The 23,188-nt window shown below is 43.7% G+C and overlaps 1 protein-coding gene across 2 annotated transcripts in view; it reads left to right on the top strand.

Moving 5' to 3' along the window:
• The window catches only part of cdk17 (cyclin dependent kinase 17), a 225,545-nt gene that overhangs the window by 141,344 nt on the left and 61,013 nt on the right, over positions 1 to 23,188 (top strand). For both annotated transcript variants that reach the window (XM_078553735.1, XM_078553736.1), the window contains 2 exons: positions 5,788 to 5,913; positions 20,824 to 20,880. In XM_078553735.1, the coding sequence (XP_078409861.1) occupies positions 5,788 to 5,913; positions 20,824 to 20,880 (183 nt within the window). The remainder of the gene's footprint in view (positions 1 to 5,787; positions 5,914 to 20,823; positions 20,881 to 23,188) is intronic.

Below are 23,188 nucleotides of genomic sequence, written 5' to 3'. Positions count from 1 at the left end.
CTACAGTCAGCTATGTTCTTGATTTCTAGCACTTGCCCTGAATCCCAATAGTTCAATTAATGGCCACTGAGATTTAACATTTTAAAAAGACGTTTGGGAATTGAGGGGCATCACATCATGAAACTTAGCACAGTCTGCTCATTAGTCACTTCCTCAAAGAGAAGATTGGTCAAGCAGGATCTTTCCCTTTGATTCTGGATTCATTAGCTGGTGGGCTGCAACCTCTTTTTTTGAATTAAGAGAGAAGGGCGGGAAAGTCAATCTCTGAATTGTCCTTTTCAGTTCGTAATGTTTGTAATTTGGATTTCCACTGACATTTTGCTAACGTAAAGAAAAATTCATTTTCCAGCATTTAACAACATCAAGGTGAAGATAAGAACATGTGGGCACCAATGAATAAGAGTAGGGATATTAAATTACAAGCAGCATGTTTCCAAATCACAAGAACTTTTTATTGACTTAATGTAAAACATCAAGAGACCATATAGTGTGAAGTTATTTTTTAACTAAGTTATTCTAACTTTTACACAACAAACTTATTTGCCATTTGTTTTCTGATGGGTGATGGAATGGAAATTTTGTAATCTTGATCAAGCTTTTCAAATGTTAAATGTTTAGGGGAGGCTGGTGGCATAGTGGTAATGTCACTGGACTAGTAGCCAGAGTCCCAGGACAATACTCTAGGGACACAGGTTCAAATCTCACCATGGCAGCTGGTGAAATTTAAATTAATAAAATCTGGAATTAAAAGCTCATGAAACCATCATCGAATGGTGTCATCTGGTTTACTAATGTCATTTAGAGAAGGAAAAGCCTAAATGTGACTCCAGACCCATAGCAATGTGATTGACACTTAAATGCATCTAAATGGCCTAGCAGACCACTCAGTTGTACCAAACTGTTACAAAGTCAAAAAGGAATGAAACCAGATAGACCAATTGGCACCAGAAATGACAATGATACACCCAGCCCTGTCGACCCTGCAAAGTCGCCCTTGCTAACACCTGGCAGTAAAGTTGTATGCAGTTGGGTGGGAGTTGCCCTGGGAGACCTCAGCATTGACTCTGGGTCCCATGAAATCTCATGGCATCAAGTTAAACATGGGCAAGGAAACCTCCTGTTGATTACCATGTACTGTACAAACCCCCCCCGCCCCCCACCTCCCAACCCCCTCACAGCTGATGAATCAGTACTCCTTCATGTTGAACACCAGTTGGAAGCACTGAGGGTGGCAAGGGCACAGAATCCCCTCTGGATGGGGGGAACTTCAATGTCCATCACCAAGAGTGGCTCGGTAGCACTACTGCTGGCCAAGTCACTAAGGACATTGCTGCAGGCCCAGTCAGGCAGCAGGTGGTGGTGAGGGAACAAACATGAGGGAAACACCACCTCATCCTCACCAATCTATCTGTTGCAGAGGCCTCTGTCCATGACAGTAATGATAGGTGTGACCATCGCACGATATTGTAGGGACCATGTCCCATCTTCACATTGATCGTGTTATGTGGCACTACCACCGTGCTAAATGGGATAAGTTCAAATAGACCTCACAGCTCAAAACTGGGCATCCATTGGGGCTCTGTGGATCATCATCAGCAGCAGAATTGTAGACAACCACAGTCTGTAACCTCAAGGCCTGGTGTATCTCCCACTCTACCATGACCATCAAGCCGTGGAATCAGTTCTGGTTCATTGAAGAGTGCAGGAGAGTATGCCAGGAAAAGCACCAAGAGTATCTAAAAATGAGGTGTCAACCTGATGAAGCTATACCACAGAACAGCTTGCATGCCAAACAGCAGAAGCAGCATGTGAGAGTCAGAGCTAAGCGACCCCAAAACTAACGGATAGGATCAAAGCTCCTCGGTTCTGCCATTTCCAGTCGTGAATGATGGTGGACAAATAAACAACTTGCAGCAGGAAGAGGCTCCACAAATATCCCCATCCTCAATGATGGAGGAGCCCAGCAGATCAGTGCAGAAGCAGAACCTTAAAGGTAATAATCTCTGGATTATTACCTGAGCCACATGCAAATTGGTATAGGGCAAATAATATTAGAGAGATGAATGCATGGCTCAAAGACTGGGTGTGGGAGAAATGGGCTCCGGTTTGTGGGGCACTGGCACCAGTACTGGGGAAAATGTGGGCAGTACTGTTGGGACGGTCTACACCTGAACCATACTGGGACGAGTGTTCTTGCGAATCACATAACTAGGGAAGTAGAGAGGGCTTTAAACTAAAGGTGGGGGGGATGTGGGAAGGGATCAAGCTTGGGTGGATGTAGTAAATCAAGGGATAGAGTCAAAGCAGGAGAGCAAAATAGTAGTATGGGAAATGAGGGTCCGAGAATGGCAGGAAGGGACAGAGAGAAAAGACCTAATAATACATCAATAGTCAAGACTAGATGTTACAAAGCTAACAAAGAGACAAAACTAAAGGCTCTGTATCTGCGTGTAGCATTCATAAAGTAAAAGAATTGATAGCGCACGTTGAAGTAAATAAATATGATCTGATAACCATTATGGAGACGTGGCTGCAGGATGACAAGGATTTGGCCCTGAATATTGAGCGGTATATGACATTAATAAGAATAGGAAGCTCAGTAAAGGTGGAGGGGTAGCTTTGTTGATCAAGGGTGGCATTAGTGCAAGTCATAAAATAAAACAACAAACTTGGTGATTATAGAGTAATACAAAGAGTTGGATGACATTTGTGTAAATATGTCATGCCTGTGAATGATGTTACTGATAGTAGATTTTAGGAAAAAAAGAAAGACTTGCATTTATATAGCACTTTTCACAAGCACCAAACATCTCAAAGTGCTTTACAACTAATGAAGTGCTTCAGAAGAGTAGCCTATGTTGTAATGTAGGAAACGTGGCAGCCAATTTGCGCACAGGAAACTCTCACGAACAGCAATGTGATAATGACTAGATAATAGGGTCCTGAATATTGAGGGGTATATGACCTTCAAGAAGAATAGGAAGCTAAGTAAAGCACTGTTAATAAAGGATGGCATTTGTGCAATCGTTAGAGATGACCTTGGTTCAGGAGATCAGAATGTAGAATCAGTTTGGGTGGAGATGAGGAATAGTAGGGGAAAGAAGTCACCATTGGGGTGGTCTACAGGCCCCCAAACAGTAACCACAATGTAGGACAAAGTATACAAGAAGAAATATTGGGCACTTGTGATAAAGGGACGGCAATATTCATGGGTGATCTTAATCTACCTATAAAGTGGAAAAATCAGATTGGCAATAATAGCCTGGACGAGGAATTCATAGAATGCTTTCGAGAGAGTTTCTTAGAGCAGCACGTTCTGGAACCATCCAGAGAGCAGGTTATATTAGACTTGGTATTTTGTAATGTGACAGGATTAATTAATGACCTCGAGTAAAGGCACCCCTAGGTAGCAGCAACCACAATATGATTGAGTTTTACATTCAGTATGAAAGGAAGAAGAGTGGGTCTAAGACTAGTATTTTAAACTTAAATAAGGGCAACTATGTGGGCATGAAAGCTGAGCTAGCTGAAGTGAACTGGGATCCTAGGCTAGGGGATAGATCAATAGAGAAGCAGTGGCAGACATTTAAGGAGATATTTCAGAATACTCAGAATAAGTATATTCCTACTATAAAGAAAAATTCTAAAGGGAGGACCCACCATCCATGATTAACTAAAGAAGTTAAGGAAAGGATCAAACTTAAGGAAAAAGCATATTACTGTACAAAGATGAGGGGCAAGTCAGAGAATTGGTCAGAATGTGAAGAACGGTAGAGAATGACTAAAAGGTTAATCAGGAGTAAGAAATACGGGCATGAGAGGAAGCTAGCTAGAAATGTGAAAACAGATAGCAAGATAGCAAGCTGCTACCTAGGGGTGCCTTTACTCTTGAGGTCATTAATTAATCCTGTCACAGGTATTTAAAAAGGAAAAGGGTAAGTAAAGTGAGTGTTGGTCCTCTAGAGAGTGAGAATGGGAAGTTAATGTAGATTATATGGAAGTGGCAAATGAAATGACCAAATATTTTGCCCTCTCTTCACTATAGAGGATACAAAAAAAATTCCAGTAATAGCTATAAATCAGGAGGTGGAGGTGAGAGAGGAACTGGGTGAAATCACAATCACTAGGGAAGCGGTATTGCGCAAACTGCCGGCTCTGCAGGCTGACAAGTTTCCAGGGCCTGATGGACTTCATCCTGGGGTCTTAAAAGAGGAGGCTAATGAGGTAGTAGATGCTTTGGTATTAATTTTCTAAAATTCCTAGATTCTGGAAAGGTTCCATCAGAAAAGTGCAAACATAACCCTTCTATTCAAGAAGAGAGGGAGACAGAAAACAGAAAACTATATGCCAGTTAGCTTGATGTCTTTCGTGGGGAAGGTGTTAGAGTCAATCATTAAGAGTGTTATAGCTGGACGCTTAAGAGAAACCCAAGGTAATCAGAAAGAGTCAGCATGGTTTTTTGAAAGGGAAATCATGTTTCACCAATTTTATTGGAGTTCTTTGAAGGAGTAACATGTGCTGTGGATAAAGGGGAACCTGTAGACATACTATACTCGGATTTCCAGAAAGCACTTGATAAGCTGCCACATCAAAGGTTATTGCGGAAAATAAAAGCTCATGGTGTCGTGGTAATGTATTAGCATGGATAGAAGTTTGGCATGCTGGCAGAATACAGAGTATATGTGTAAATGGGTCTTTTTCTGATTGGCAGGATGTGCTAATTAGAGCCCTGCAGGAGTCTGTGCTGGGGCCTCAACTTTTTAAAGTTGTTACCAATGACTTAGATGAGGGGAGTGAAGACAAGATAGCTAAACTTGCACATGACACAAAGATAGGTAGGAGAGTATGTTGAGAAGAGGACATAAGGAGGTTGCAGACGGATATAAGTAGGTTGAGTGAGTGGGCAAAAATATGGCAGATGGAGTATAATGTGGGAAAATGTGAAGTTGTTCACTTTGACAGGAAGGATAAAAAAGCAGAGTCCTACTCAAATGGAGAATGCTGCAGAATTCCGAGCTGCGGAGGGATCTAGATGTTCTCCTGCATGAGCCACAAAAGGTTGGTATGCAGGTCCAGCATGTAATTAAGAAGGCGAATGTGATGACTATTATGAGAAGAATTGAACATCAAAGTAAGGATGGCATACTTCAGTTTTTACAGGGCATTGGTGAGACCACATCTCGAATATTGCGTGTAGTTTTGGTCTCCTTATTTAAGGAAGGATGTAAATGCATTGGAGGCAGTTTAGAGGAGGTTTACTAGATTTACCTGGAATGAGTTGGTTGACTTATAAGGAAGGGTTAGACAGACTGGGCTTGTTTCCACTGGAGTTTGGAAGAGTGAGGGGTCACTTGATTGAAGTATATAAGATCCTGAATGGTATTGACAAGGTTGACGTGGAAAGGATGTTTTCTGTTGTGGGTGAGTCCAGAACTAGGCAGTCATGGAAACACCACCACCTGCAAGTTCCCCTCCCAAGTCACACACGATCTTGTCCTGGAAATATATTGCAGTTCCCTCATCATTGCTGGATCAAAGTCCTAGAATTGCTGACTTATCATTAAACTGCCAAGTCTGCAGGTCAGCATTTAGACGGGGAAGAGAAGAGGACTGAAAGTAGATCCTTTGAGGCTGCGGGAGTGGGTAGGAGGAGAAATAATTATTAAGCAGTTACGATATGATAGGATTGAGAGAAATCAAACAAGGAAGTAGAGTCCCATGGTGTTGGACATTGGAGAGCTTGATAGAATTTTAGACTAATGATTTGCTTTATTTTCTGCTTTTCAGGATGTCAATAAACGGCTATCGCTTCCTGCAGACATTAGATTACCCGATGGGTATTTGGAAAAACTGCAAATGAACAGTCCACCTTTTGATCAGCCTATGAGTAGAAGATCCCGCAGAGCTTCCCTTGTGAGTATTATTTTGCTATCAACAGCCATGAAATTTGTGTTAGCTTTTGACCACTATTACCCTTCTCTTATAAATCCTGGATTTTATCTCTTTTCCAGTGATTCCAAAAAAAAATTGTAAAATTGCTCATTCCATTTAGTTCAACTCCTCTAAATACTTCATTGTTTGCTTTTTGCAGTAATCACGCATCCCTTAATAATCCCCAATAAAATTTGTGGAATGAAAGCGTGGCAAGATTCTGACTTCTAAATTTTCATGTGATGATAGCATCACCTAATTTATTGGAGGGGTAGACAAAGGGAAAAACCACCACACTCATGGTTTGATTTCCCCTCTATGCTGGAGTAACAATCCTTGGCACAGTGATCGAGAAATACCCCAGCATCCATGTAAGAAGGAAAGGCAAAGCAGCCAGATCCTCTGCTACAGGTTGTTGTCAGGTGATCCACAGCATTTATGTAAATGATACATGTATAGAAGCAGGATTATGCGTGATGGTCTGTAGTACATTAACAAACAACAGAAATGGTTTGAACAGCCAAAATAGAGCAGATTTTCCTCTCCCATTATGAACAGGAAAAGGTGCCAGAAATCCATGATGCTGGGTCTTTCTTGCACATGACTAGAAAGTGCAGTGACCATGTAGGCAGGTGCGTGAGGCTCCCTCCTGAGCAAAGTGAGAAAGAAAACTGAATTGAATTGACAAGAGAAGTGATGTCCTTACACATAGGGAGGTGTCAGCTGTGGCTCAGTTCATAGCACCCTCGCCTTTGAATCAGAGGGTTGTGGGTTCATGTCCCACTCCCGGAAAACCAAGAAACTGTGATTGTACTCGAAAGAGTTGCAATCTGTGACTGTTGATAACTCGAAAGATTTAAGGGAGGTGTCAGCTGTGGCTCAGTTCATAGCACCCTCGCCTTTGAATCAGAGGGTTGTGGGTTCATGTCCCACTCCCGGAAAACCAAGAAACTGTGATTGTACTCGAAAGAGTTGCAATCTGTGACTGTTGATAACTCGAAAGATGTCCTTACACATACTGCATCATTTTCCAGCTCTTTCAAGGAGTGAATGTGGTGGTTAAACAATGCTTATAGAAACTGGAGTTAGGTGTTACTGGGCTGTGCTTTGAGACAGAAGGATCTTTAAAGGGGCAGCTAGCAATGTTGGTTTTGGAGCATTAGTAATGCCAGTGTTCTCAATCTTTTAGTCACATGGCTGCACAGCATCATTGGCAGCAGTTTTGTTCCTCACAGAAGTAGCAGCTGCAAGAGCATAATTCTGTTTTGTCTATACACTGCTGCACAAAACTTCCCACCTACTATTTTGAATGAGCATCGAATCCAAGACAGTTATCCTGTCTAATGCTCACTGAGGACATTTAAATGATCTGAAATCAGAAATGCTGCTGGACTCAGCGGTGCACACAAAATGTATGTAGCAATACTGATGCCGCATTGAATGGGTTAGGAGGAGCAAGTTCAGTCCCAGTATCCCTGGCTCTTTCCCCCTGAATAAACCTTCTAGATAAGGTATCAAACAGAATATTGTGACAGTATTCTTGAAGGGACAGATATGCTCCACGCCAGTGGTAACGTGCATGATGGCCCCTTATACAAAAGGGTCCAAGTAAATTAAAGATTAATCCTGAATCTAGGCTGAGAGCAGCGTGCCACTGCCGCAATGTTTTTGCTGCCATATCATTTTTTTTCTTGAACTAAGAATTTATAGCTGGAAGTTAGCAGTTACCACCTGTCCAGTGTGCATATCTGAAACAGGTATTACATTTCTTTAATATGCTAATCGGAGACCTATTTTGGGGCCCTAACCCCTAGGGCAGAATTTTCCCATTGGCGCTTGGGGGCGGGACCTGCGTGCCGACACGTAAAATAACCCGACGTCACTGCGCACCAGTGTGATATTTCGGTGGGCGGGTGTGCGACGATCTCCGTTGCGCACCCGCCATTAATTAACGAGCCACTTAAGGCCCTTAAGGCTCCAATGACGGGGATTTTGCGACACCCGTGCGATCTTTGACTCGTCGCACGTGCGCAATGGGCAGGCGGATAGCAGAAATTTGTATGAACCTCATCCACTGGCGGGAGAAGAGGGCTCAGTGGGGTCGCGATTCTACAGATTTAAAAGTTATTGTACAAAAGTTACTGAAACTTGCCTGTGTGCTGGAAAACTTCAAAATGCATACCAGCTGCTTGGACTGGACTCAAGCTTCAGGTCAGCACTTTGCAGTGAGGATTTATTTTGGGGCCTATAGGTTTCAGGAAGCCTCCCTGAGCCTGGGAATGGGAGATGAGGAAGCACCTCCTCCAAGGAGGAAGGGAGGGTGAGAAGGGGGAGGAGGCCAGGAGTGCACATTCAGCCTCCATGAGTGCCACCTTTGGGAGGACAGGCGCAGGCACAAGGGGTGCAGGGCCAAGAGGTAGCCCAAGGCGGAAGGGGCTGCAGAAGACGCCACTATCCTGCTGCCAGGGTATACAGGCAGTGAAACAACTACCTCAATATGTCTGAGGTGCAGTGCCGAAGGAGGCTCCGTCTATCAATGGAGAGTCAACACTATCTGTCAGATGATTGGGCCTGAGATCTCTGCTAACTGTGTGGGTGGACACCCCATGCCCGTGGCTCTAATGGTTGCCACTGTCCTCAACTTCTATGCCTCTGGCTCCTTCCAGGGGTCGGCGGGTGATCTTTGCAGTGTCTCACAATCAGCTATCCACACATGTGTCAAGCAGGTCACGGACGCTCTGTTGAGGGGTGCATTGACCTTCATCCACTACTGCTGGGACAAGGCCAGCCAGACAGAGCGAGCCAGAGGCTTTGTGGCCATTGCTGGCTTCCCCCGCGTCCAGGGCGCAATAGACTGCACACATGTGGCCATCAAGGCACCAGCAGGTGAGCCCAGTGTCTTCATCAATAGGAAGAGCTTCCACTCCATGAATGTGCAGATAGTGTGATCACAGGATGCAGATCCTGCAAGTCTGCGCAAGGTACCCAGGCAGCTCCCATGACGCCTACATCCTCAGACACTCGCAGGTTCCACGGCTCTTCAGTGCTCCAGCCCGGCTGGATGGATGGCTGCTAGGTGACAAGGGCTATCCCCTCTGAAGGTGGGTCATGACGCCTCTCTGCCATCCAAGAACAGAAGCTGAGCAGCGGTATAATAGAAGTCACGTCTCCACAAGGGCTGTGGTGGAGAGAGCCATCGGTCTTCTCAAAATGCGCTTCCGATGCCTGGACCTTTCTTGGGGCGCACTCCAGTACCCCCCAGATTGAGTGTCGCTGATAGTGGTTGCATGCTGCACTCTCCACAACCTAGCTCTGCAAAGGGGGGGACGCCGTGGACGAAGATAATGTCGCTGGAGTGGCTGCGGCTGAACACGATGAGTCCAGCAGTGAGTCTGATGATGAGCACGCACAGGGAAATGCTGAGGGGGCAGATGCTGATCCAGGCATACTCCAGGGAAGCAGGAACACCCGGGACGCTCTAATCCAAGGAACCTTCAGCTAGCACAGCACATATGGACCTCCAACACAAGCCTGGGCTGTGGCCTCCATACTGGAGACCTGAGTGCAAAATCTGTCAGGATAGGAGCATTGATGATGGTCCCAGTCAATAAATGTCAATGACACACAAATCACTCATAACATCTCAGGAATCCATCCACCTACCCAAGAAAAGAGGCACCCCCAGCCATGTTGGATGATCTTAATTTAATGCTTTCACAAATGTCTCTTAACATAACACACATAAAATGGTGTCACACTGCAAACACAATCAGAAGGAACTCATAGGGGGGCCAACAAAAAATCACCAGTGATGAACCCGGGGTGTGCCTAAGGTGCCTTAATTTTACATTTGTGGGTGCTACGTTTTTGTAATGCCCCCTCACTGGCATCTGAGACAGTCTGCTCTCTGCTGTCCTGTTGGCCTCGATGACCTTGGCGGACGTCCTCTGGCCAGTGGAGCCTGTGCTGGCCCTGCCTAGGAGGGAGCTGCCAGCTCCGCAGCTGGCATTTTCCCAGCCGTTGCAGCCACATTGGGTGCTGTAGTCACTGGCAGAGGGACGGAGGAGCTGCTGGCCCCATCCGGAACGCCCTGAGAGGCGCCAACAGAGACGACAGGCAGCTGCTCCGCCGACGTGAGGTCCGTTCGGCCCTCCCTGCTCACCGTAGATGGATGGGCACCGAGGTGGGATACCTGGTGGCCAAACCACTGCCCACACGGGCACCGACCACCTGAGGTCAATGCCGCTGTGAGGGATTGCAGGTCCGAACGCAACCCCGGGAACCCCTGATCCTGTCCCTGGAGCTGCCTCTCCACGAGAGTCGCCACTCTCTCCATGGAGGAGGCTTGGCGCTCACCCATGAGGCTCAATGCATCAGCTACAGTCTGCGTAGACTCCTCTACCACTGACACAAGCCAAGCACAGCCTCATGTATCTCCACCGGATGGTCCCGCACACTCGGCCGCATCTCATGAGTTGGCTGCATCGCTGATGACTCCAGAGGCTCATCATCAGCCATGGACGGAGCACGTGCCTGGGCCCCTCCAGTCCTCCGACTGCTGGCGCCATGGGCACTCTGTCTCCTCCAGCGACTGTGAAGTGCCCTTACCACTGTGCCATGGGACACTAGCTGAAGATCTGATGCCCACCAAGGTGCCAGTATCTGCGCTGGTGCCTGCCTGGCAGAGATGGTGTGACGCTTGTGATGTTGGAACTTCATGGCCCTCAGGTGTCAGAGGGGGTCCCTGCTGTACCGGGTCCCGGCCGTGCGCCGATGATGCTGAAAGGAAGAGTAAGGAAATTTGATCAGTTAGCCTGCGGACAATGTCAATGTACATGCCTGTCCCCTGGATCATCATGTGCTTGTCATTCCACACACAATGGGCAAGCCAGGTTGGTAACGTCACTCACTCAACAATCAGCACTGCCATGGCTGTTGGGAGACTACTGGTGACATAAGTGCTGGCCACACATACCTGCCCGTGGAACCCCAGCCTCTCCGGCTCCAGTGGACCTGGGCTCATGGCACCTCCTGCTCAAAGCAGCTAAGCAGCACTACCTGGGCTGGCCAACCGCCAGTCCTCATCCACTCGGCGGTGTTGTGAGAATTCTTCTCCTGGAAATGAGAAAAGAGCATTGATAAGTGATGCTTGTACTGTGAACCTCCTCTCGGCCGGCCCATCCCAAGCCTAGCTGGCCATTGCAGGGGTCCAATGCATCCTTACCCCACTGTTGCCAAACACTCTTACAAGTATGCCAGGTATGTCCTTCCTGCCCCCGCCTTGGCCACATGCTGCCATCATCACACTTGGGAGCACACAGTTTAACCTGCCGTAGCAAGGAGGCACAATGACGTGGAGCAGAGAGGGCAGCAGATCGATCTGTGCCACACCACCTTGAAGATCCCCTCCCACTGTGCCATCACCCTGACCGACATGTCCTGGAGTTCGAGCACTGCGCCTGGGTGCAGATCCTCCAGGTTGCCTCCGCCACAGTCATGTGGGTCTCAGTCCACCACATGCTGCGGGTACAGAACCCATCTCATCACCCTCTCAGGCTGACCAACGCATAGGGAATATCTGCTGGCCCGCCCAGCTAAGGACACATGTCGTCAATGACTCATTGCATTCAGGCCAGTCAGACATGGGTGGGGTGCCGAGGGGGGTGGAGAAGCTTACATGATGGGTGCAGTGAATGATGCCAACATGCTACTCACCTTTCCAGTGCGCAGCAGGTCGTTGAAGCGTTGGGGCACTGGATCCATGTGTGCCACACCACATCGTGGGAGCTCAAGACCTCTGCTACCTCCTCCCACGCACGTTTTGTCAAGTGGGGTGGTCTCCTCCTCCCATCCTGGGGGACCAGCACCTCCCGCCGTGCAGCCACCTCCTCGAGGAGGGCAGCAAGGCACTCGTCCGAAAACCGGGGCGCACATTGACTACCCGCCCTACCCTCCTGCATGGCCAGCCTGGATCTGCGATGGCCCCGACCTCTGGCCATGTACAGCAGCCTTGCAGCGGCTGCAGCTTGGCCTTTAAACAGGCTGCCAGGTCGCCATTGGACCCAGTGGCGATTGCTGACCCGCCGCCGGCCGCCCACTCCCGCTGTCCCCGGGAGCCGCAAAACATGCTGGGTGGTCCTTAATTGGACCGCCCACATAAAATGGCAGCACAGACTTGATCGTTGGTGGTGATCGGGTCCGCGTCCGCTCCCACACAGCCTATCTGACATGGGGAAAATTCTCCCCCTAGTTTGGCATTAACTGGGTCTCCGGGGGCGCTTTAAAAGGATGGACTGGAATCCACATATAACCAGTTCGATGCTGCCAGACCTGCTGAGTTTTTCCAGGTAATTCTGTTTTTGTTTTGTTTTGGATTTCCAGCATCCGCAGTAGTTTTTTGTTTTTATATATATTAATCTAAATGAGGCTTGAGCCTGCATTTTCTTCAACATCCATTTTCTGTCAATTTCAGCTGCTACTCAAATTACCCATCATATCTGCAAAAATCATACATTGGAAGTGAGTGAGCCAGCATCAATTCGGATATCTGAAACAAAAGCATAAAATTCTGGCAACACACCAATCAGTCAGCATATATGGAGAAAATAGACAAGTCATTTTCTCTTCGCATAAAAGAATATAAGAAATAGGAGCAGCAATAGACCATACAGCCTGTCACCGAAACCTGCTTTGCCATTTAGCCCAATCACAGCCTATCTTCGGCTTCAACTCCATTTTCCTACCCACTCCCCATATACCTTGATTCCCTGAGAGATCAAAATCTGTCTATTGCAGCCTGAAATGTATTCAATGTTGGAGCATTGACTATCCTCTCGGGGTAGAGAATTCCAAAGATTCACAACCCGTTGAGTGACAAAACTCCTCCTCATCTCAGCCCTAAATGATTGACACCGTAGCTTGAGACTGTGCCCCCGTGTTCTAGATCCCCAGCCAGGGTAAAACAACCTCTGTGTCTACCCTATTGAACCCTTTCAGAATTTTGTATCTTTCAATGAGGTCAATTCTCATTCTTCTAAACTCTGGAGAGTATGGGTCCAATTTACTCAGCCGCTCATCATAGGAGAACCCTCTCATCCCTGGAGCCAATCTCATGATCCTTTTCCATGCTGCTTCCAATGCAAGATCCTTCCTTAAATATGGAGACAAAACTGCGCATTTTATTAGGGATGATGTTTCCTCTGGCTGGGGGCGTCTAGAACGAGTGGTCACAGTCTCAGGATACGGGGTAGGCCATTTAGGACTGAGATGAGGAGAAACTCCTTCACTCAGAGGGTGGTGAACCTGTGGAATTCTCTACCACAGAGGGTTGTGGAGGCCAAGTCACTGAATATATTTAAGAAGGAAATAGATTTCTAGACTTCTAAAGGCATCAAGGGGTATGGGGAGAGAGTGGGAGTGTGGCATTGAGTTGGAGAATCAGCCATGATCATATTGAACGGCAGAGCAGGCTTGAAGGGCTGAATGACCTACTCCTCCTATTTTCTGTTTCTATGTTTCCAGGTGTGGCCACGCCAAATCCCACACAATTGTAGCAAGACTTCTTTATTCTTGTACTCCAATCCCTTTGCAATAAGACCAACATGTCATTGCTTAAAAGTAAAAACAAAAAACTGCGGATGCTGGAAATCCAAAACAAAAACAGAAATACCTGGAAAAACTCAGCAGGTCTTCTCCGCCGATGCTGCCAGACCTGCTGAGTTTTTCCAGGTATTTCTGTTTTTGTTATGCCATTGCTTTGCTTTGCTGTACCTGTATCACAGAATCACAGTGCAGAAGAGGCTTTTTGGCCCATCGAGTCTGCACCGACACGTGAGAAACACCTGACCTATCTACCTAATCCCATTTACCAGCACTTGGCCTATAGCCTTGAATGTTATGTATGTATGCTAACTTTGTGTCCCTTGTGCAAGTCCAGCAAAGTCCCTCTGAACATGAACATTAACAAGTTTCATGCCTCTTAAAAACATTTCTGTTGTTCTATTCATTCCACAAAAGTCTATACCCTCATACTTCCTCTCATTATACTCCATCTGCTGCCTTGTTACCCATTGACTTAACCTGTCTGTATCTCTTTGCAGCTTTTTTGTATCCTCCTCATAGCTTGCATTCTCCCTAGGTTTGTGTATGGTCAGCAAACTTAGATACATTACCATCTCTTTATCTAAGTCATTAATATAAATTGTAAATAGCTGAGGCCCCAGCACTGATCCTTGTGTCACTCCACTAGTTACAATCTACCAACATGAAAATGCCTTGTTTGGCCCTACACTTTGCTTCCTGTCCAATCCTCTATCCATGCTAATATTATCCCCCAACTCCATGAACCCTTATCTTGCCTATTCACCTTTTATGTGGCACCTTTTCCAATGCCTTTTGGAAATCCACACATATGTACATCTGCTGGTTTCCCTTTATCTACCCTACTAGTCACATCCTCAAAAAAAACTCTGAAGAAATTTGTCAAATATAATTTCCCTTTCATAAAGTCATGTTGACTTTGTCTAATCATACTTTTTTCTGAGTATACTGTTAAGACTTCCTTCCAGCACCGATGACTGATGTCAGGCTAACTGGCCAGTAGTTCCCTGTTTTCTCTTTTCCTGCTTTCTTGAATAGCAGCATTACATTTGCTGACTTCCAATCCACAAAGATCATTTTACAATTAGGAAAATTTGGAAAATCATAAGCAGCGCATTTCTGCACCTTTTTCTTTTCTAATCCCAGGCTATGAGATCCTGGGGATTTGTCAGATTTTAGCCCCTTAAGTTCCTCCAGCACTTTTTCCCTGCTGATATTAATCATCATTATTTCCATATTAGGCACTATGTTGCCCTCTATTTCTGGTATGTAACTTGTGTCTTTCTACAAATATTTTGTGTCTATATCTCTGCCATTTCATCATTCATTGCTGTCTCTGCCTTTAATGTTTACTTTAGCTACTTTTTTTTATAAAATTGTAAAAGCTCTTGCAATCTGTTTCTATATCACCTGGCTAGTTATAGCAGGAACCCTTTGCTGGTTTCTGAAACACTCCCAATCATCAGACTTACTACTACTTTTTGCAACGTTATAAGCCTCTTCTTTTAATCTCAGAATCTCAAAATTGTTACAACAGAGAAGGAGACCATTCAACCCGTCGTGTCTCTGCCAGCTCTCCAAATGAGCTTTGCACCTAGTGCCATTCCTCCACCTTCTTCCGGTAACCCTGCACATTCTTCCTTTTCAGATAATCCAATTTCCTCTTGAATGCCTTGATTGAACTTTCCTCCACCACACTCTCAGGCAGTCCATTCCAGACCCTAACCACTCGCTTTGTGAGAAAGTTTTCATCTAATACTACCCTTGACCTCCTTAGAAAGATACGGATGAATCTTTCTTGCTGAATTTTTGTTTTGTAGTGGAGTGTAATTTTGTTGAGTATTTTAAATTGCTTCTTTAAATGTTTCCCACTGTTCATTTACTGCCATATAGTCTATTTACCTTTGGCCAGCTCTCCCCTCACGCCTATGTAATTTGTTTTGTTCAAATTTAGGATTCTTGTTTGGGTCTGGAGTAAGTCACTTTCAAACTTAATATGACATTCAGTTGTATTATGATCCATTATTTTTAAGTGGATCTTTAGTATGAGATTGCGAATTACCTCATTACACAATACTAGATCTAAAATAGTTTTATCTCTAGTTGGTTCCACAACATATTGCTCCTGGAAACTCTCTCAAAAACATTCTACTCATCTTCTAGACCACCCTTGCTAATTTGATTGGTCCAGTCTATATGAAGATTAAAGCCCCCACAATTATTGCATTGCCTTTGTTACACGCGCCAACAATTTCTTGTTTAATGCTCTGTCCAGAAGTATAACTACTGTCTGAGGCCTATAAACTACTCCCACCAGCGTTGATATTCCTAATTTCCACCCATACTGATTCTACTTTCTGATCACCTGAGCCAAGTTCCTGGCTCCCTAATGTCCTAATGCCATCCTTTAATATCAGGCTACCCCTTCTTTTCCATCCAGCCTGTCTTCAAAATGTTTACCCTGGAATATTTATTTCCTAGCCTTGGTCACCTTGTAACCTATTTCTGCAATGGCGGTTAGATTAAACCATTTATCTCTATATGTGCCACCAGTTCATTATCTTATTTTGGATGCTTTGCACGTTCAGATAAGAAACCTCTTAATTTAACTTTTTTAACAATTATTCCTTGCATGAACCTTATTTTCTGATGCACTGTTGCCATTAGGCTCCCTGTCACACTCTGCTTGTCTTTACCCACATCACTCCACTGTTTTATTGCTTCGATTTTTTCTTTAGATTTCTAAATTTCCTGTTACCAGAGCTCTTATTCCACCCATCCACCGCCTCCGTTAGTTTAAAGCCTTATCCACGGTCTTAGTTATACGTTTGCCACGACATTAATCCCAGCTGGGTTTCATTGGAACCCATCTCAACAAAACACTTCCCTCTTTTCCCAGTATTCATGCCAGTGCCCCATGAATCAAAACCCCTTCTTCCCACACTACTGAGTCACAGGTTTAATTCTCTTCTTGACTCTATGTCAGTTAGCGTTAGGCCCAAGTAACAATCCAGAGCTAAAAACAGAAAGTGCTGCAAAAACTCAGCAGGTCTGACAGCACCTGTGGAGAGAGAAACAGAGTTGATGTTTCAAGTCCATATGACCCCTTTTCAACTCTGTTTCTCTCTCCACAGATGCTGTCAGACCTGCTGAGTTTTTCCAGCACTTTCTGTTTTTGTTTCAGATTTCCAGCATCCGTAGTATTTTGCTTTTAACAATCCAGAAATGATTATCTTTATGGTTTCATTTTAATTTGCACACTAACTCCTCAAACTCACTCAACAGACTATTATTCCTATTTCTACCTATGACATTGGTTCTTGCGTGGATTGCAACAACTGGATCCTCCCCCTGCCACTCCAAGTTTGTCTCCAACTGCAAAGAGATGTCCTTAACCCTGTCACTGTGCAGGCAAGACAACCTTTGGAGCTCCCAGACGCAACTGCAGAGAACAGTATCTATTCCCCTGACAATACTGTCTTCTATCACTGCTATGTTCCTTTTCACTCCCCCCACTTGAATGGTGCCATGGTCAGTTTGCTCATCCATCCTGCAGCCCTTGTTCTCATCCACACAGGTAACGAGTACCATGTACCTGTTTGTCTAAGTGAATGGATGAGGCTATTCCATTATGACATGCTGGACCCCCATACCTGCCTAACTTCTCAGTCACACCCTCCTATCCCTGACCATTGGCCAACTGTAAAATTCTTCTTAACCTAAGGGTTGTAACTGCCTCCTGGAGTAAAGTGTCCAGATAACTGCCCTCCCTGATGACCCACAATGACTGCAACTCAGACTCCAATCAAGCTGCAGACACTTATTGCAGATATGGTTGTCTGAGATTATAGTGCATTCCACAGACTTCCACATGTTGCAGTCACAGCACACCACTAACCCTGTCATGCCTGTCTAACCTTATCTCTTAACTTAATCAATTAATTACTAATTTAGATAGCTAAAGTAATATTAAGTTAAATTCTTTGAACTTAGTGATGAAAGAAGGGCACTCACCATCCAAACGAGGTAAAACAAAAAGGATAAAAAGCCTTCCCCTTCTGTAGAGAATTCCCACTTGTACCAAATTCCCAACTTTGCAGTCTGTTCCTGTAGCACTCTGTTCTCAAACTCTGTGTGGTAGCAAAACGCTGTCTACTTTTATAGAGAGCTAATAACTCTCACCCAAGTTATAGCTACTAAGTCAGTAATTAACATTTATTCAGGCAGCCATTTTCAGTTGATTTCAGTTAACTGCCATTCCCAGGTAGTTTCTATTAACTAGGTAGCTTAACCTGCTTGTGGCTTTAAAGTTCTAAGTCAGGGTCGGACTGTTGATCTAAATTGTAGCTTGAGAGATACTTACCAGAGAGAGACCTCAATTGCACCAAATTTCTGACTTAGAATTGGGTTCACAAAGCACTCTGTTTTCAGAGCACTTTGTGCTTCCCCACTCAGCAGACAGACCTGCTGTGTTTTCTGCATTTTAACCAATTCATCCGATCTGTTAAAACTAGAATGTGGAGGTGAACAGCCGTGACATGTTCGAATGGGAGAGTAACAGAAATTTTATACATCATCAAAGGTTAAGTTGTTATATTTTAAATTCAGACTTAGTAAAATACTGGATTCCTTCAGAATTGGCATTTTTGAAACAGCCCTTGGCACAAGAATGGTCCAGAGCACATTGTCGTTATTTTCAACATCACTTGTATGCAGTTTGGGTTACCTGTGCCAAATGCATTGCATCACTATGCTGTTCAATTGTGTGGTTCATTAACATTTTTTCATGAAACTATTTTTACTTTGTGCTTTGACCAATTAAGTCTTCCATAAGCTATTTTTGTGAGGATGGGGAGTGCAAAGGGGGTGAAAGCACCAGTTTTAGGCATTTCTCAGGCTGCTTCACTTCCTGCCCTGGTGTAAGTAACCTGGACACACCCTTCCTGCTGTGTTTTCAAGATTGCATCCAGAATTGAGTAATTCTCATGTCTCAGCTCCAACTTCAAGTTGTATTTCATAAACTTTTGAAGGAAATTTTCAGTCAATCAGTTAAACTTTAAGCTTAAATGCTTTGTACATAATTTATATGTTTTGGTGTGAAAAACAGAAAGGCAGAGTATTATTTAAATGGTGATATATTGGGAAATGTGGTTGTACAAAGGGATTTGGGTGTCCTTGTACACCAGTCAATGAAAGTAAACAGGCAGGTACAGCAAGCAACTAGGAAGGCAAATGGTATGTTGGCCTTCATTGCAAGAGGATTTAAGTTCAGAAGTAGGGATGTCTTACTGCAGTTATACAGGATCTCAGCCATATCCTGGAGTATTGCGTGCAGTTTTGGTCTCTCTACCTAAGAAAGGATACACTGCTATAGAGGGAGTGCAGCAAAGGTTCACTAGGCTGATACCGAGGATAGCAGGATTGTCGTATGAGGAGAGATTGGTTCGACTTGGGCCTGTCTTCACTAGAGTTTAGAAGAATGAGGGGGATCTGATTGAAATGTATAAAATTCTAACAGGGCTAGACAGACTAGATGCAGGGAGGATGTTTCCCCGGGTTGAGGAGTCTAGAACCAGAGGCCACAGTCTCAGGATACGGGCAAGCCATTTAGGATTGAAATGAGGAAAAAATTCTTCACTCAGAGGGTGGTCAACCTGTGGAATTTTCTACCACAGAAGGCTGTGAAGGCCGGGTCACTGAGTATATTCAAGAAAGAAATTGATAATTTTTTCGATATTAGGGGTATTAAGGGGTATGGAGAGAAAGCGGGAATATGGCGTTGAGATTGAGGATCAGCCATGATCATATTGAATAGCGGAGCAGGCTCGAAGGGCTGAATGGCCTACTCCTGCTCCTAGTTTCTATGTTTAAAATAATGCCAGCCAAAAAATGGATTTAACCAAAAGGTCACCCAGCAGAAAATTTCTCGACCAATCTGCACTTAAATTCTCCACTTTCATTACTTTAATTACAAGAAACATTTTTAGCATAACAGATGTAATTTTCAGTGAATGGAAACCAACCTACATGTATTTTACATTCCCTCTTCTTATGTGCATAGCACCCTGCAGACAGCAGATACAGAACTAAATCTCTCAAATTTGGTCCTGGTGGTTATTGAGGGGTTACAAAACCTTGGGGCAATTGCACTGATGTACTAAAGGGCAGATTGTGGATTTTTTTCTCTCGGTGAATGTTCCAGTAACCTCGGTTCAGCAAATAGCTCAGTGTGTCAACTTGGACTTTCACAATATAAAATTCCGCGCAACTACATAGTTTGACGAGCAATTGCACGACCAGTAGCAATACTTTGAAAAACTTTGCGGGTGTCCTTTGCTGACTTTTTGGTTTGGTCTCTGTCCAGCTTGTTTCCTGATCTTTTCCATGCACTGAAGTAATTTTGCTTTTTCTTTGCAGCACATCTTTAATTAACATAAAGTGTGAGCCAGAGCAAATGTTTAACTCTTTGGATAAGTTATGGTTCTGTGCAGCACCAAATGTGACCTGTTTACTCAGAGGCCAGCTCAACTTTGTATTTTTTGATTGATATATTGGATGTCAATTTAAAATAGCAACTCCTGCTTAAGATTGTTCCAGTTAACCTCATCGTACTGCTGTGCTTGCAGCTTAATGTTCCATTTTAAGTACCAGCGAGTCCACTAGTGACCAAATATGGCAGCTGTTGTTTTATTATCTCCAGTTGAAGAACAAACCTGTTGGGTGAGGCCGCAATAATTTTGTTTGCCTCCTGGTGATTGTTGGTAACAATTAAGTTATTAATTAGGAGAATTGTGTATTAATGATTGGAAGATCAAATCCTTTTAAAAGTATTAGATGGACAAAAAAATGAAGCGGTAAATTTGAATGTAATTGGGCACCTTTATATTCATTTCCTGATCCTATTTGAGGAGAGAAAACCTTTGTCTCCCCTTGCTTTGTGCACTTAGCTGTGTTGTGTAAAGCAAAACCCAGAATGCAAATGTACAGGAACAATTCCTAAGATAGAAAAGGCAGTTTCAGGGGAAAGCTGTATGAGCCCTAATATAATGGTGCTTTAGCTGTGCCTGCCAAAACCATAAAACTTCAGAGAACATAGTGAGAGTAGTTGAGTCCTGCAAATGTTATTTTTGGTAGTGCTATGAAATTTAATGGAAAAAAAAATGTCTGGTTTGATTTTTCATATATTGAAATGATTGTTACTCATTATGTTATTTGGTTAAGAAAACAACGCATTTAATGCAATCAGTAATCGATTACTGCTATGTGATTCAAGTTTTAACCATTTTTTTATAGTCTGAGATTGGATTCGGGAAGCTAGAAACTTACGTTAAGTTGGACAAACTTGGAGAGGTGAGTAACTCTGCTGTCTTTCAGTAGTTTGCAACTGGAGGTATAGAATAAAAAGGTAATGCAACTAAAGTGGTAAATTCTAGTAACTGATACAATCATCTGTGCTGCTTAACCAAATGGGTGGTACATTTCACGATATTGCAAACTGAATGCAAAGTAAATCAGATTTCCAGTAAACATGATCATTGGTAGGATGCTCTACATGTTTCCAACAATACTTAAGTTCAGTACTCTCCACCCATCTGGGATACCATAGCTGTTTTTGCTGGGCTATCTGTAAATAATTTAATGTCTCTGCACATAAATTGTCACTGCATGTGCATTTTTTTTTGAAGGCAAAAATTATACGGTGGATTGTTCCAAGTACACACATGCATAAATTTTAGCATACTACTTTAAACATTGAAAAATGTCAACATTTCCATGTAGAGCTCCTTTTCTGTTAAAGAAAAATAACTGGCAGGGTAGGTACCATAAATTATATATATTTTTCTAAATATAATGTGTATTCTTCCATTACATACGAGCATAGGAATTAGGAACAGGATCAGGACACTTCACTCCTTGAGCCTGCACTGCCATTCAATAAGATCATGGCTGATCTGATTGTGACCTCAATGCCACTGTCCTACCCCCGATTACCCTCATGAATCAATCTACCTCTGCTTTAAAAATATTCAATGACTCTGCCTGTACCATTCTCTGGGGAAGAGAGTTCCACAGTCTCATGATCCTCTGAGAGAACATTCTTTCAGCATCCACTCTGTCAAGCTGCCTCGGCCTTATATGATTCTTTAAGATCACTTCTCATTCATCTAAACTCCAATGGATACAGACCCAACCTGTCAAACCTTTCCTCTTAAAATAACCCCTCATCCCAGGAATCAGCTGAGTGAACTTTCTCTAAACTGCTTCTAATGCAATTATGTATTTCTTAAATAAGGAGACCAAAACTGTCCACGGTACTCCAGATGTGGTCTCACCAATGCCCTGCACAGCAAAATATTCCTAATTTTATACTCCATTCCCCTTGCAATAAACGACACCATTCCATTTTCCTTCCTAATCATTGCTGTACCTACTTTTGTGATTCATGTACCAGGAGACCCAGATCCCTCTGCACCACAGAATCCTGCAATCTCTCTCCGTTTAGATAATATACTGCTTTTTATTCTTCTTGCCAAAGTCGACAAGTTCACATTTTCTCACATTATACTCCATCTGCCAATTTTTTTCCCACTCATTTAATCTATCTACATCCCTTTGCAAACCCCTTATGTCCTCTTCGCAGCTTAATTTTCTACCCAGCTTTGTGTCATCAGCAAATTTTGCAACTATACATTCAGTCCCTTCAACAAAATCATTGCTATAGATTGTAAATAGTTGAGGCCCCAGCACTGATCCCTGTGGCACTCCACTCGTCATATTTTGCCAACTGGAAAATGATCTATTTTTGCCTACTGTCTGTTAGCTAAACCCTCAATCCATGCTAATAAGTTACCTGCTATGCCATGAGTTCTTTCTTTGTGTAGTAACCTTTGATGTGCCGCTTTGTTAAATACCTTTTGGAAATCTTAAGTACAACACATTCACGGGTTCCCCTTTATCCATATTGCTAATTACTTCCTCAAAGAACTCTAATAAATTAGTCAAATACTATTTCCCTTTCAAAATCCACATTGAATCTGCCTGATTGCATTGAGATTTTCTAATTGCCCTGCTATAACCTCTTTAATAATAGATTCTGGCATTTTCCTTATGACAGATGTTGAGCTAATTGGCCTGTAGTTTCCTACTTTCTGTCTCCCTCCTTTCTTGAATAGAAGAGTTTGCTATTTTCCAATCTGATGGGGCATTTCCAGAATCTAAGGAATTTTGGTAAATTAAAACCAATGCATCAACTATCTCAGCAGCCACTTCCTTTAAGACCCTTGGCTGAAGTCCAGTTGCAACTTTAGAAAATATAACCTACAATAAATTATGATTGCTTTGAAGATTTGTTTCCAGTATATTTGTGTTTTGATAATGTTTGAACCTTGAGACATAATTGGGGATACTTAATTGGAGGATTTCCTGATTCTGACAGTGTAAAAAACTGAATTTTGCAGTAACTTGAGTTTGTTTCTGCAGTTCTGTCATTTGTTCAGTGAATTTAAACTTGCCTTGGTAATGATAAATAACCCCAAAAAACTTAAAAATAAATGGAATTCATGGCACAACTAGTGGCGATAGTAGCCTCAGAATGATCATGTTTGGCGTGAGTTAAAACCCAGAAAAGTCAAAGATCAAGCAAGAGACAAGTATGCAA

The sequence above is a fragment of the Cetorhinus maximus genome, chromosome 12 (assembly GCF_964194155.1).
Source record: "Cetorhinus maximus chromosome 12, sCetMax3.hap1.1, whole genome shotgun sequence".
NCBI lineage: Eukaryota > Metazoa > Chordata > Chondrichthyes > Lamniformes > Cetorhinidae > Cetorhinus > Cetorhinus maximus.
The sequence above is the reverse complement of the archived record's forward strand: the minus strand, read 5'-3'. Positions and strand labels throughout refer to the sequence as shown.